The sequence below is a fragment of the Diabrotica virgifera genome, chromosome 1, assembly GCF_917563875.1.
Source record: "Diabrotica virgifera virgifera chromosome 1, PGI_DIABVI_V3a".
Classification (NCBI taxonomy): Eukaryota; Metazoa; Arthropoda; class Insecta; order Coleoptera; family Chrysomelidae; genus Diabrotica; species Diabrotica virgifera.
Window position 1 is genome coordinate 288,320,647 of NC_065443.1, and position 17,177 is coordinate 288,337,823.

The 17,177-nt window shown below is 31.8% G+C and overlaps 1 protein-coding gene across 1 annotated transcript in view; it reads left to right on the top strand.

The window, feature by feature from the left end:
* Positions 1-17,177, top strand: part of LOC114324307 (ras-related and estrogen-regulated growth inhibitor) — a 365,537-nt gene that overhangs the window by 214,696 nt on the left and 133,664 nt on the right. The window contains exon 3 of the mRNA XM_050651462.1: positions 294-427. Coding sequence (XP_050507419.1) covers positions 294-427 — 134 coding nt within the window. The remainder of the gene's footprint in view (positions 1-293; positions 428-17,177) is intronic.

The window sequence follows — 17,177 nt, forward strand, 5'->3', positions numbered from 1 at the left end:
TAACCAGGCTACTACTATAAACACAGTAACAACACAAATACTACTGGAAACGGCAGAGATGAGAGTACTGACAAGAATTACAGAAAATACGATGAGAGATCCGAAGAGGAGTAAAAATAAGACATACTGCTATCGAGAGCGGAGTGAAGTCGATAGTGTGTACGAAGCCTTAATGAAATATCTTATTATAATATCGAATGTGTGTATAATACAAAAAAATGTTTTAATTATTAAAAATATAGTACATACTTTTATTATTGTAGCAAAATTCTTATTGTTATTATTTTTTTTAGCAATGGTTGTCAGATTTATCACAAGACGTTATATCGGCGAATATGATCCCACTTTGGAAAAAGTCTATACTTTCCACACGTCTATCGACAACGAATTAGTGTATTTTGAAATCTTGGATACTGCTGGCCAACACGTAAGTATCATCTCAATAACTTTTAAAGAAATAATAATTGAGCGGCCGATATTATAGTGGTAATTACATTGTTGTCAAATCTTCCGTTTTTCTCTAAATCTAATGAACTTTCTTATGGCAAATGGAACACACTGTATATTTTTTAAGTTATGGAATCCTTAAAGGATACTGATTATTTTTCATATGAGATTCCCTGTACCTAAATGCCATAATTTCGGAGTTATTGCTACATTTATTAAAAACAAAAATTTTAAACAATTTATAAAACTCAATTTTTTCGGCCCGGGTAAACATTATTTTAGGTTCTTTGGATCATTGGAAACAAAAGAGGTCTTTTGAAATTTTTGTATAAAGTTAATTGTTTTCGAGTTATACGCAATTTAAAACTGAAAAAAAAAAACGAAAAATGACGATTTTCAAGGTTCAAAAACACATGTCAAAAACAATTTTTGAAATTACAAAGTACCTAAATTCAAGACCAAACCTTCTTCTATCAGACACCTATAATAATTTTTGACAAGTTTTATTCTAAAATATTATTTTTTAATTATTAATGAAGCGCATATGAGACAACGGGCGATCAACGGGCAAGAGCAACTAAAAAATAATATTTTAGAATGAATCAAGACCAAATTGCTTATCGGTAGCTGATAAAATAAGGATTGATCTTGAATTAAGGCACTTCGTAGTTTCAAAATTAATAACTTTTACTTGTGTTTTTGAACCTAGAATATCGTCATTTTTCGATTTTTTTCAGTTTTAAATTGTATATAACTCGGAAACTATTAACTTTAGAGAAAAATTACAAAAGATCTTTTTTGTTCACAATGATCCAAGGAGCTGAAAATAATATCTACCCGGGCCGAAAAAATTGATTTTTATAAATTGTTAAAAATTTTTTTTTAATAAATGCAGCAATAACTTCGAAACTATTGCATTTAGGTATAGGGAATATCATATAAAAAAAATTCAGTATCCCCTAGGGATTCCAAAACTTAAAAAATATACAGGATGTTCCAAATGAAATAAGAAAGTCCAGAAAAACGGAAGATTTAAAAACAATGTAATTACCACTATAATATCGGCCGCATTAAAAGACCCTTACCCACCAAAATCCATAAAAATCGTTCTAGCGGTTTCCGAGAAAATAACGTGTTGCCAGACTTCCTCGCAACCCTGTATAAAAATCGTGGATAAAAATAACATAAATAAAAAGAGATTGGACATAGGAAAATCAGTAAACAGGCGAAGAGATTATTGCTACTCGAATTCAAACAGCTAGCACAGAATAGAGACAATGAAAAACAAAAAAATAGGCAGATGCAATAAAGGCGAATAAATAAGAGAGAAGTAGATAGGAGGCGAAGAATAAGTAGCATAGAAGTAAAAATTAAATGTTACAAAAGAACAAAAAAAACCAAGCCAACAGAAACTAAAAATCCATAATAAAATAAAAAAAAGAGACGTAAAAATAAAGATGGCCAAGTAATAAAAATTGAGAAACGTGCAATAACAGGGAAAAGTAATAAGGAAAAGGGGAAACAACAATGAAGAACAATAATATGACATAGTTAATGAATTGAGGTGGAATGAGAAACATTTTGAAAATTGAGAAGTAAAAAATAAAGAGAAAACATGTTATATACAAGAAAAGAAAGACAAAATTCAACAGAACGACTGTGTGACTAGTAGTAGCAGCATAGGAGAATCGGAGAGAAAACAAGGGAGATACAAAAGAGAGAAAATAAAAATCTGACTGAAAACTAAACCAGGAATATGACTCCATCTTCTCCTTTGAGTGCCTTCTTCTATCGAAGACTGACAACAATATTGGCAAATCTTTCTCTGTCTTGAGTCTTCCTCAGCAAATGGGTTAAGCCTAAGCCTGTCCAATCTCTTAAGAGCCAAAAGCTTTGTCTGCATCCTGGTCCACTTCTACGTTTAATTTTACTCTCTATTATGAAGAGAAGAAAGTTATATTATTATGTCTTATTACATGGCCAAGGTATGCAGATTTCAGCTTTTTAATAGTTTAGCATTTTCGCGACTTTTTTTTAGGTCTTTTTTACCCAAACTTGTATTTGTGCCACTACAGAGAATTGTAATTTGACTTCATGTCTCTTTCTGTATCTTTTTGGTGATAGGGTATAGTCAATCTGATTTCGAACTAGGTCATTTTGTATATTTTGAGAATATCTTCATATAATATAAAGCCATCTTAAAGGCAGTTTGAACCAGTTGCTAGAGGTTAACATATTCTTCTGTTGTCAGAATTTGATTATCGCCTTCTTCGTTTCTTGGTCCCACCCGCGATGTTTTAATGAGGTCCTTACATCTTACCTTGCCTACTTATGCGTTTAAGTCCTCTAGAATACAATAATTGGTTCGAGCCTTCTTGCTTTGAGATAACAATTGTTTTATTTCCACATAGAAGGTTTTGGTGTCTGATTCTGGTTTCTCAGCTATTGGAGTATCATCATAATGCTGGGATAGTCATTTCCAGTATGGTAAAAAGTGTAATTTTTTTACTTGGACTGTGTTTGGACTTTTTTGCTGTTTGGCTATCTGGTTTCAGTTATACCCAAGATATTTATTTCTAGCCTGCATATTTCTTACCATTGTTTATCATTGGCTTACCACCGTTGATTTTTGTTACCTTTGTTTTTGTCTTTATGGGTAATCTTAGCACCCCCTGACCATTTAAGGCAGAGGTGGATAAAAGCCGGCCCGCGGGCCGGATCCGGCCCTTTTGCTTACTTAATCCGGTCCGTTGACAAATCCCGCAAGCAATTTTTGTATCTCTTTTTTCCGCCAAAAACATTAGCGTATGCAAAACGTACGTACGCGGTGTCGTCCTCCAGCCCGGGAGACATTTTGAAAATTTCATTTTGGCCCGCGTTTAAAAGTATTTGCCCACCTCTGATTTAAGGTATGTCACCGGCTAGGGGCTTTTTGTTTTATTGCCTGTGCCATAAATGCTTCCTTAAGACATATAAAGCAGTAATTGAGTAGGGTCATTCCAAAGTGAGTCTTATCCATTTTTTATAAAAATTAAGTTGGCCCTAAATATCGCTTTAACATTGATTTTGACATACTATTATAACAAAATACTGTTGCAAATCGCTTCTTGTTCTATATAAAATAAGTCTAAATATTGCGTATCTTTCCAAAATGCGCGTTATCCACGAGCAGTGTCATCTCAAAGCGAACCTTATCCTTTCCAGCCAATGGCTGCCTCCGATTTTTAGCCACGTGATCGTTTTGACGTTTTAACTTGCGTGATTAGGTTAGGTTATTTTACTGTTTATTATTGAAAGAGTGTAAAGTCTTTATACTTAATTAGTGAAGTAAAACCTAATTATTGTTCTTACCGACAAAGTATGTGTTTAATATTTTAAACTGTTATGGAAGAAGCACTTAAAGAAGTACTAAAAGGTTGTGGCAGAAAGAAGGTTTCTAATCCAAAACTGTGGGCAAAAATACAAAAAAAAAATAACAGGTATAGTCTGTTCGCTAAACTCAGACGCAACTTTCTAGATATTTTAGTCGGTAATTTTCCCAATTTTAGTAAAATTGGCAAAAAATAATTACTAAATAGTTAATAATCATTAAATAGTTAGTAATTTTGCCAATTTTTGCAAAATTGGCAAAAAACAAAAAAGTTATCGACTAAAATATCTAGCCAGTTGCGTCTGAGTTTAGCGAACCGACTATAAAGATGCTTTATTAATTTACTGTCAAATCTGTGCTATAAATAACTAGTAATTCGATAAAACTGTTTATTTAAGTATTATTTTTTTCTGTATTGCTTATATCAATCCAATCGATCGTTTGTTTCAGATACGCAGCAAAAAAGATTACTGCGAAAGTTATTTTCCAGAACCTGCTGAATTAAGGATTTAATAATTAAAAAATGTGTTTAGTGTTTTTGTTTTTTAGCTTATGTGACCATAACATTATTGTTATTTTAGCCAAAATCTGTTTTAGCTATAAGATTATTGTTTCGAATAAAAATATTCGTTCACACTACTTCCTTTGTCTACATTATTGTTATTTCAAAAAGCGTCTTATCCACTGCGTTGTTCCAAAGTGCGTCTTATCCAAATTTTATTTAGTTTTTTTGAGCTAATCACGCAAAAACGATTTGAAAAACCTTAACGTATACTAATGTTATGAATTATTAATGAACACTAAAAAGTTTCATACAAAAAGAACCATCGGATAATAAAAAAATGGTTTTATCTAATTCTTCAACATTTTTCTCGAAGGGATAAGATTCACTTTGGAATGACCCTACTCAATTTCTCCATGCTTTTCGCACCACTATACAAACGCCTTTCTATGGATTACACTACGCGTTCGCTGACTGCTTCACGACCACATAATAGCTATTTGTATAACAAGGGAGGAAAGTGCTACTTTTCCTCCCGAGAATGAAGTTTACTGCCCGACGCGTAGAGGAGGGCAGTAATCATTCAAGGGAGGAAAAGGCACTTTACTCCCATGTTATACATATGGTTTTTCCACCTTCCTCAAATAACAAGTCATTTTTTCATTTTTACTTAATTTATTTATGTAACTAACCAACAAAATTTATTGGAACTAGAACTAACAAGTAGGTACAATATAACTGTCAACTGTCAAATATAAGTCAAATTATTAATGTAAACAATGTTAAATCAAAATAACAATTTGCTGTTTTCACCATTTTGCAAAATACAGGGTGTTTTTAAAGAAACGTTAAAATGTATAGATACTTACGTAATAGAAAATAGGTATTATACAGGGCGTCAATAAGTTATATTTCATGAATGAAATACCATGACGTCACTTTTAATTTTCCTCCCTAGGGAGGAAAAAAGGGAGGAAAAGTACAACTTTGCTCCCTACAATCAAGTCCGGAAAAGTATACTTTCGGTAGAGGTAGGTGGAAAAAGTTTTTACTTTTCGTCTATGGTCAGTTTCTTGCAGCCAACTACTGCTGCTGAAATTTTTCGCCATATCTAGCACTCCTTATTTAATTTGAATTGTAGGCTGTAGGCTATGCAGTTACTAGGGTATTGCACGTTAGTCTAGGCGCCAGAGGAGTCACCGTGTCCTTTTCAATTCTGATGGACAACCTCAACGGTTTTTTATGGATTTTTGGCTGCTCATTGCGAATTTCTAGGGTGCATTTCGATCCAATTGGTCAAAAAATTGTTATAAACAATTTAATTGTTTATAAGGCTCTGGCTCATAAACTAAAAGAGACAAAAAAAAATGTTTCAAATAAAATTTGTTCCTTAATGAAAAAGAAAGAAAAAACGTTTACTAAACTTAAATCCAACAATTAGAACTCAAGATATTGTAAAGTTAGTGCACAATACAAATTGAAAATTGCAAAATAAGTATTTTTCGAAGCTTTATCGATCGTAACTCGGCTTCTACGAATTCAAATGAACCTTAGAATATCTCATTTTTAAGCGTAATTAATAGGCATCCAAACAAAGTTTGTTAAATTACGGAATGGGACGTTTCGATGCCGCCGGTTCATCGCCGGCCGTTTCGATGCCGCCGGTTCATCGCCAGTCCATTTCATCGCCGTCATATCTCGCAATTCCTAGAACTCCTAATTAATACTAAAAATAACTAATAATTGTAACTGTCGAAAATTCGGAAATATATCAGATAGCGATTAATTGACTGGCGATGAATCGGCCGGCATCGGCATCGAACTGGCGGCATCGAAACGGCGGCGATGAAACGTCCTAGACCCGTTAAATTACTTTCTCTTCATTTATTTTAAAGTTATATGCGTTTGAAGTTATAATTTTCTTTAAAAAATGTACAATAATTTGTTTATAAGGGTTTCAAACAAATTTGAGCTATAAACAATTATACTTTAATTAACAATAATGATGGAAGAACTCAAAAGGAAAAATTTGAGCTTATGAAAATATTCGTAGTTATATTTTTGTCCAAGATATCGATATTTTAATGGTGCCCTATGAGGCGCAAGATCGGCTCACAGTCAAGTTAGTGACGAAATTCGTAGCCAAAATATCGATATCTTGGCCAAAAATAAACTTACGAACATTTTCATAAGCTCAAATTGTTCCTTTTAAGTTCTTATATCATTATTGTTAATTAAAGTATAAATGTTTATAGCTCAAATTTGCTTGAAACTCTTATGAACAAATTAATGTACAATTTTTTTAAGAAAATTATAAGTTCAAACGGGTATAACTTTAAAACAAATAAAGATAAAGTAATTTAAAAAACTTTGTTTCGAAGCCTATTAATTAAGCTTTAAAATGAGATCTTCTTAGGCTCATTTGTGTTCGTAGAAGCCGAGTTACGATCGATAAAGCTTAGAAAAATAGTTATTTGCAATTTGCAATTTGTATTATGCGCTAATGTTACAATATCTTGAGTTCTAATTGTTGGATTTGAGTTTAGTAAACGTATTTTTCTTCGTTTTTTATTAAGGAACAAATTTTATTTGAAACATTTTTTTACCTCTTTTAGTTTACGAGCCAGAGCCTTATAAACAATTAAATTGTTTATAACAATTTTTTGACTACTCGGATCGAAATCCACCCTCGAAATTCGTAATCAGCAGCCAAAAATACATAAGAAACCGTTGAGTTAGTCCATCAGAATTGAAAAGAACACGGTGAGACCTCTATTTGGCGCCTAGACTACGTATGTAGAGAACTCTCACTAGTGAGAGTTGACTGGTTTGTTAGGACAAGTTCCTTGAAACCACCCCCAGTATATTACTCTTGGTGCGTTCGTATCAAACGAAAGGTTTATTTGTGACCCTAAAATATTGTATTGGAAAGGAATATAAATAGCACAAGTAGCTTCTTTGTCGTTTTAAATATTCTATCTTAAACAAATACTCTCAGTGTAAGTCGATAAGATTTAATTTCGACGTCAAATTGAATTAGAGTTTTAATCATTTTGTTTACGAGGCAGGCCATCCCCTCAGGCTCATTTCCCATAGGGACACTCAAAAAACGTTTTTCAAGCAAACTGATTCATTAAAGAAACTTAAAAGAATTTCATCGCTGATATAACAGCAAGTCATGTAATGTAATCCTCTGAAGTAAAGTTAAAATCAATCAATATATATATATATATATATATATATATATATATATATATATATTTAAGTTTGTAGATTGTTGAGGGATGAATTCAGAAAAAGTTAATTTTTGTAATCAAGTTGGCTGTTAAGAAATATATCTATAATAGTAGGCACAGATACCCACAAAAAAAAACCGAAAAGAGAGTTGGATTACCAAAGAAAATAATCCACACTACCAATTTACTTCTGCATTGGAAAAAAGTTTAAACAGTTGTACCCAGGAAACGAAGCATTTAAGAATTGAAAAATTACTCGCCGCTATTTTTGAACTGGACTATCTGGTAGACCAGGGCGCATCTGTAAAAATATTAGTACATTTGGATGTTGAGAGGTGACTCATATTTTTTTACAGAAATTGCTTGAAAATAACTCATTTAATAATATTTGCGTTATCCTCCCATTCAAAAAGGCCCGGAACATTGTTTAAATATTCAAAATGTCAAAAAATTAAGAAAAAATTCGATTTTTTCTTCGTTTTTTGATTATAACTTTAAAAGTATTCATTTCCGAGAAAAGTTGCAATGACATAAAAGTTGCGTAATTATATTTCCTACAATATATGATTAGTTAAATTTTTAAAAATTGTCAACCTTGTTGGGAAATAGCAATAATTGCGAAAAAAACATAAACAAGTATTTGCATTTTACGTTTTCCAACCATTTATGCTACACTTAGAGCCTTCATATTGCACCCAGAAAAACTTTATGATATAATAAAACAATACTGTAAAAATTAAGATCGGTTAAATATATTTTGCAAAATAAATTTTGCAATCCAGCTTTCTCAAAAAAAATTCATTTTTTCAAAATGTTGCAGGACTGAAAATAAAGCAGACAGCAAGTTGAATTTTTTTTACATATAGAAGAATACTGTACCTTTCATTTAGACAAGGCGAAAACGGCGGATTTGTTGGGAAAAATATTCCCATGAAATGTTTTTGCATAATTACATTCGTGAGACATCCCAGAATAAGGTTCAAGAAGTCGCCCACGTGAAAAGTGGGCCAAATTTTTTTTAACAATTTTTTTTAATCAAATTGCAAAAAATCAATATTTTTGGCGCGGACAATTTTATTATAGATTTTTTGGACCATTCTGGATAAAAAAGGTCTCTTATAATTTTTCTCTAAAGTTGATCGTTTTCGTGTTATAAGCAATTTAAAATTGAAAAGAACTAAAAATGGCGATTTTCAAGGCATAAAAGTTATTATTATGAAAGTTAGAAAGTGACTAAATCAAAGTTTAATGCCCCCCTACAAGATCCCAAAGAAATTTTTGTCATTATTTTATTACTAAGCTGATATTTTTAAGTAATAATATTGAGCGCCATGCACGTGGTAGCCGGCCGTAAATGCTGAGTGCGAGAGAGATGCCACTCCGGCAGTCCAATTGTGCATCTTACTTGCACTCACATTTACGGCCGCCTACCACGTGCATGGCGCTCAATATTATTACTTAAAAATAACAGCTTAGTAATCAGAAAATGACAAAAATTTCTTCGGGATCTTGTATGGGGGGGGGGGGGGGGCATTAAACTTTGATTTAGTCACTTTCTGACTTTCATAATAATAACTTTTAACCGAGTTATTAAGCCTTGATAATCGCAATTTTTCGTTTTTTTCAATTTTAAATTGCTTATAACTCGAAAACGATCAACTTTAGAGAAACATTATAAGAGACCTCTTTTATCCAGAATGGTCCAAAAAACCTACAAAAAAATTGTCCGGGTCAAAAATATTGATTTTTGAAATTTGATTAAAAAAATTGTTAAAAAAAATTTGGCCCACTTTTCAGGTGGGCGACTTCTTGAACCTTATTCTGGGATGTCTCACGAATGTTATTATGCAAAAAAATCTCATGGGAATATTTTTCCCAACGAACCCGCCGTTTTCGCCTTGTCTAATTTGCAATTTGCAAAATTAAAATCGGTTAACTACCACGACGCACAGAGGTCATTTATCGAAAAATAGGCGATAATAAATATTGTCATAGAAATATATTTTTTTAATATGTTAGAAGTGTACATGCTATAGGAATCGTTTTACCTTTAGCTTCTTTTTTAATTTTCAGTTATTTATTTTTATACAGGGTGTTCATAAATTGAGTTATAAGTCATCCAAATGGAATCAAAATTTTTATTATAAAACACAAAAGGATATTTAAATAAAATTCTTTTTTATGAAGCAGTTAACGCTAGATAGTTTATTTATAGTAGTATTTATTATTCAGTAGATGTATTGTAAATAGAACTATATAATATTCTATATTATAATAAGAATAATTTAATTTTACTTATTAACAAAAAATAACTTAATCAGAATCACTAGAATCAAAGTCATCAATAACATCATTATGGGATAGATTTGGCTCCTGAAGTAATTGTAAGACCTCCTTATCTAAAGAGTGTTTGTTAGATCTTTTACCTATACACTTAGATAATGAGGATATTAGCGGATCGGAAGATAACAAAAGCCTATAAAAGACATCATTCATCGTATCTTCTCTTGAAAATTTTCTTGAATAAGCTTCACGAAATTTACGGAAATCCTTGTTTCGCGATTCAAGTGCTTCTTCGGAAAACATTCCTACAGGAAGAGGCACTACCTTGATGATTTCAGGTCCATGAATTAGTATCCTATGTAGACTAGCAGGCATATAGTACCATGGGTATAAATCTATATAAAGGGTAGCAGTTCTTTTGCAGTATTCGGCGAACATTTCTGGGTTAATCTCATATCCAGAAGACATTGTACTTAAAATTGTAAGTAATCGCTTTAGAAACTGTTCGTCGAGTCCTACAAAAAAAATTTGGTTAGTATGTACATCTAATTTTTATACAGTTGCGAAAAGAAATACCTGTTATCAAAGCAGCTTGGCAATAATTTTGGAAAAACCTCCGAGCGGTATTGCCGTCGTTGGTTGTGCCATATCCTTGTTTAGGAATGTCAACGAGTATACTCAACTCTTCTTTTAGTCTTTTAATTATGTTATTCTTCCTTTCTTTCATAATTTTTTTCTCATTGTCATCTCGCACTTGCCATTTCTTTAATTCCAATCTATATGAAATATGTAGACAGCATTCCAGACATCTTATCCATGCATGTAGAGTGGAAATCCCATAATCATACAAGTCTTCATTAACTGGCAATCTCTGTACTTTTTCTAAATCGTTCATAATTTTCGGACTTGTTTTACAAATACCACATGTTTGTGAGGAAGAATTGCTTATTACTGCAAACATTTTTCCATCAATCATCGTCATTTTAAATGTATGATTAATAGTTAACTGAGATAGTATAATTAATAATATATAATTATTAATTATATAGATAATAAGGAGTTAATCCTCCTCGCCCCAATGAATTGTATCACCCGAATGTCATTCTCTAGGGGTGAGCAAGTCTCTCAGGCTGGGTTAAATCACTATGCTTGCTTGCTTGAGAATAATTATTGATAACTGAAGGTTTTATTTCTGAGATTTGTTTTTCGATATTTTGGATTTCATTTTCTACACAATTCGGGCGTTTCTTTTTTAAAAATAAGTTTTATTGGTCTGCAGAACCTGGTAGATGGCGGACGTGGATTCTGCCAGAGAATGGTGCCATTGCTTGATGTCATCTCTAGGGGGACTAGGTATATTGAAAACAAGTTTAGATCTGAGCTTAAATCACTAACTTCACTGCTAAATTTTTGCTAATAATGTGAGTGACTTGCACTGCCATCGCATCCCCATTTATAAGTAATATTAATTGTATTTTTTAAAATATTAGGAGGTAGGTTATTGTAAAGCTCTTGTTGAGATTCTACAATTCTGCTCACAGTGTGATCCAGAAGAGCCTGGAGTTTAACCTCAGCGGATATATCGGTTATAAAAACACTATCCTTGTTTGGGTAACACATTTTCTTTGCGTCCAAAAGAATGTTATAATTAGGATAAATGTTGGCATGATGTCCTTTTGCCCCCTGTTGCAACAAAATATACGATCTTTTTGTTAGTGAGCAGTCCAGATAGAGAGCAAGTGCTTCATCCGGGGAGTATTTTTCAGGCAGAGATTCATTTTTATGAATTGTTTTTTTAACTTTTGTTGCTCTTTCTGGTGAATTTTCTGTAATTTCTTTAATTATGTTTGAAGCATTGCGCTGACCTGATGACTCTAGACTTTTCCTTGCAGCAAATGTAAGCTGTTCCGTAGAATAGTTGTCCAAAAGAGGCATTAGTTTTTGCCTTTTGCGTTGATCGCTTAAGTCTTTGAATAATTTGTCCGGTCTACCTACTCTGCTAGGGCCAGGTACATTTAAGTTTTCCAAAAAAACAATAAATTTATTTAACCAAACACTATGCCTTTGCTCAAAAACGATCCGAGACCTTTTATATTTTGCCACATTCTAGCAACAGTGCTGTTAAAATTTTTAACTTTTTTTACCACTTCTTCATATTTATCATCGTGTCCATCATTATTTAGGTTTAGCTTTCTACGAACTAATTCAAAAACCGAGGAATTTTTATCTGCTAGAAAAGTCTGCTCGCACCAGACGGTAAACATATCCCTTTTTAATATTGACATATTTCCTAAAAAAAATATTTGTTTTAAGCAGTTGGCACTTCTTGGCACATAAGTATATATTTAAAATAAAGATATCAAAGCCCTTTAACGTAAAAAAATAGTTCAAAAATAAATCTGTGCTAATCTCAAATTCTGCAGCCTTTTAAAGTTAAAATAATGTTTTTAAAAGAAAAAAATGAAGCGTTTACTATTAATATTTATTTACCTAAATATGCGAACATATTTATAATCATTTTGTTTATTATATTAAAGTCCTTACCTTAGATCTTAAGAAAAAAATCCAATTTCCGAAAACACAAATTTTATTTAACTACTAAAAATCTTTAAAACATCAAAAAGGTTATGACAAAACTAATGCCAAACTGTTAGTGAATATTTCCGAAGGTTTCAGCCGTTGCCATAGAGACAGGAATTGACAGGAATAAACACGCTGGTAACAATACTATTCTATGGGGTGTTCTCTTTAATACTAAAACATAAAAAAAGTTAATTTTAAATATTGCCTTTTTTATTTATTAATTCCTAAAAACACCAAAATGACCTCTGTGCGACGTCAGGAATTTTTTTAAATAAAAATTAATTTTTGGTGCTACGCGCAGGACAGCGGATACGTTTGCTCTGATTGGGCATTCCAATGACCTTGATAATAATTGATAAATTTTAATTTTTAGTACATTTCGATATAAATAAATAAATGTGTTTATTGCAAAATAAAAACATATACTCTGTCCTTTGAAATAACACTTTGTTTAGCAAAAACTTTCTTTGTTCATATATTTTAACTTGGAGAATAAAAGTTTAATATTTTTAAACATATGCAATTGTTTAAACAATATTTCAAAAACAATAATCAAATTAGTTTCATTTTTGTGGAACTAAAATAATAAAATACAACCAAATATAGAGTAAGAAAATAATATATTAGATCAAGATTGGAAGAAATTTTGGTGGAAATCAACTTGTGTGAATCAAACACCGCTGTCCTACGCGAAGCACCAAAAATTAATGATTATTTAAAAAAAGAATGTGTGTGTACTTTGTACGCACGTAAGTAGTTATAACTCTATTATATGATTTCAACGAAATCAATATAACAATTTATGTATATTTTATTTAAATATTAAACTAATTTTAATACTTACTACTTTCCAAAAATTTTTATTAAAACGATACGAAATTTTCATTGGGAATTGAACCTGCGTCTATCAGGTTTAGATTATTTTGAACTCACTCTACGCAGAATTTAACTACCGAGGCATGTCACGAGACATGTGAATGAAGTGGAAAGATATACTTAGCAACTAAACGTTTTAAAAAATTTTTGACCGTTGCTTATTCTGTTAGTTTAATCAAATAAGTTTGATTCTTGTAGAATTAAAATACGACAAAATATAGACTAAAAAAGCAATATATTAGATGGAGATTTTTGTTGGTAATCAAATTATGTAAATCAAAACATTGCCTACTAGCTAGGTAGGTACATTTTCCAAATAGGTGTTTACCTAATTTGTAATTTTTTAATACAATACTGAAACATTTACAATAAGGTACGTACCTGTTGCTTTTAAAAACTATTTAAAACGTCACTACAATTATGAACTTGCTTTTTGTCACTGTCCTCACAACAATACAAATTAATGAATATGAAGGGACCATTTCAGGTTGCTATCTAAAAAAATACCAAGAAACGTTACAGAATCAACGATACTGATCTGGCTGTTATGAAGAGATAAAGGTTGAAGAGCTCCTTTTAAGGATAATGAATGCTACTATTTTATTTACGTTACAAGAGTGTAAATTTGAATCGGACCAGGATTTTATTGTGAGTAGATCAAAAGCTATAGTAGCATGAAGAGTTGCGATATTTGAGTTGCTCCAAGTGATACTGGTATCATCAGCAAAAAGAAAAACTTTTCCCTCGATTTTTAAGCTAGTAATGTCATTAATAAAGATAAGGAAAAGTAGAGGACCCGATACTGAACCTTGTGGTACCCCACATACAACATTTTTAAGAGTAGAGTCTGTATCATTTGCGCTAACCAGTTATTTCCTATTATCCAACTAAAATTGAAACCAGTTCGAAGAAATACCTCGAATTCCATAGAAATTTAGTTTTTTTATCAAAATGTCGTGATTTACACAATCAAAAGCTTTGGCATAATCACAAAAAACAGTGGCAGTGTGCAGATTATTGTTTAATGCTTGATAAACCTCATGTAGTACAGAAATCATGGCACCTGTGGTACATTTATTATTTAAATAAAATATAAAATATTATATAATAAATATAAAATATTGTTATCAACGGGAAAGGACATAAGTCGGGCTTTATGAGTCTCTCAATAATTTTGGAGAGTACCGGTAGTAAGTAATGCAATAGGTCTATAATTGCAGGCATTTGATTTTTCACCACCCTTATGAAGAGGAATAATGATGGCCGTCTTTAGGCACTCTGGAAATTTACCTTTCTCAAAAGAATCATTAATTAGAGAGATGAGGACTCCCAACACACTGTCTGGGAGATTTGAGAAAATTTTTCTGGATAGTCCATCGGTACTACAGGAAGATTTGCTTTTGATACTATTGATTGTTTGGATCAGTTCAGATTTATCAACTGGTCTTATAAAGAATGAATTCGAGACCTTTCCTGAATTAGGGAGATAGGAAATGGGATCTTGGGATCTTGGGAGATACTCAAAAGATTCGCCTTTTCTATTGATTCCCTCAGATATTCTACTTGAAAAATAGCGGCCAGTTTCGATTTTCAAGTGCTTTTTCGGCTTATTTTCCTGGGGTATAGCGACAGTAAATGTATTGAACTGACGACAGACAGTTTTAAATACAAAGACATTTAACAGAATACTTTACGTTAAAAATAAGGCCAACCGTAAACAATTCGTTTTGTTGCCATATCTTTATTTCACAATCCACATTCCATCACCCTCGTTCCAAATATTCAAAATACAATATTTTTTTACGCATACGGATTCACAGAGGCAGAAACAAAACCGCAAACATCGCTTATGAAAAAAAAACATCATACCTTAATACAAAACCGTAATTTTTCCGCAACAAAAATTTCTCCGCTCCGCCACGGAGACTCTCCATGTGGAACGAAGTCACAAATTAAATTATCCATTTGAGCTGAGTTAACTCTTTGGAAAGAGTTTAAATATTCCAAGAGCTTAGGGTGATTGTCTTTCTCGAGATCGAAAAGGGAGCGCAAAAATCAAGGACGAAGAAAAGTGGGATAGGGCACTGTATTAGAAACTTCAATTAGGTTTTATTATTTGATGAGATATGATAAATGATGATATTTTGTCATTTGAATTAATCTTTGAGTGGTTCATTTGAATTAATCTTTGAGTGGTTTGAGTTGGGTTAGGATATTTGAGTCAATACGGGTGTGAACATGCCGGCTGTAAATGTACCTCTACCATATATTGGCTCATAATACACGGGCGTTCGTTAAGAGGGGTCCGAACAAAAATTTATCCTTCAAAAAACTCGAAATCGCCAGATTAATAATAATAATAATAATAATAATAATAATAATAGCTTTATTGCCCAACAGTTTCCCATTTATAGGACAAATACAGAAAAAAAAATCACATAATTCATTAGTATAACATCTACAAAGTAATAGTAGAGACCTAATCTAAGTAAAGAGAAGCCATTTTTAACAAATCATTAAGTGAGCACGAAAAAATATCACAATGATTGCAAATACTATTATAATTCTTACACATGACAAAAAGAGGCGATTTAACTAATATATTTGTTCTTGCTCTTGGACACTTAAATAAAACGTTTGATCTAGATCTAACTCGAGGAACGTTGAAATTAATTTGTGCTAATAAATCACTACAGTCAATACTGTTATGTAATAATTTATACAAAAATGTTAATGAACTAATTTCTCTCCTTAATTCTAAACTAACCATGTCAACTCTACAACATAATGTATTATTATCACATCCATGGTTAGGATAGATTCCATCAATTTTAAATATCAGATATTTTATAAGTTTTCTCTGTACTTTTTCAATATCTTTTGTATAACAATTATATATAGGATACCAAACTAAACTGCAATATTCTAATTTTGGACGTACTAGAGAATAGTATAATAATTTTATTGGTGTTATGTTGGTGAAGTTTCTGCAATTTCTAATAATGAAACCGTACATTCTCATAGCTTCAGAAACTTTTTGTTCAATATGCAAATTGAAAGTTAACTTGCAGTCAAAAATGACACCTAAGTCTTTGAGGCTATTACATTTTTCCAAAACAGAGTTCTGAATTATATAGTTAAAGTTAATTGTCGTCAATTTCCTGCAAAAACTCACTACTTTACATTTTGCAGAATTTAATAGTAGTTTGTTATTAGTACACCATGTATCAATAGCAGTTAAGTTACGCTGAAGTTCTAAACAATCGCCAATAGTGTCGATCTTACAGAAAATTTTCAAGTCGTCCGCAAAACACAATTTTTTACAGTTAATTTCTTGAAACAAATCATTAATATAAAGTAAAAATAATAACGGTCCTAGATTGGAGCCTTGCGGAACACCAGACTTAGACAGAATTAAATCTGACTTAAAGCCATTATAGAATACATACTGTCTCCTTCCTATTAAATAACTACCAAAGAATTTAATTAAATTAACAGAAAATCCTAAATTTGATAACTTGGATAATAAATACGGATGAACCACCTTATCAAATGCCTTCGAGAAATCTGTATATACGACATCAATTTGTCCTTGTTCATCTAATACTTCAGAAATAAATTGTGTCATCACTACCAGGTTTGTGACGGTAGATCGTTTATCTATGAATCCGTGTTGAAAAGGTGCAATATAGCCGCGAACACACGGATATATACGATTATACAGAACAATCTCGAAAATCTTTGAGAAGTTACACAACAGAGAGACAGGTCTGTAATTAGATATATCAGATTTAACTCCATTTTTAAATATAGGACATACTTTTGACTCTTTCCATATTTCAGGATATTTTCCAGTTTCCAAAGACAAGTTAAACAGTTT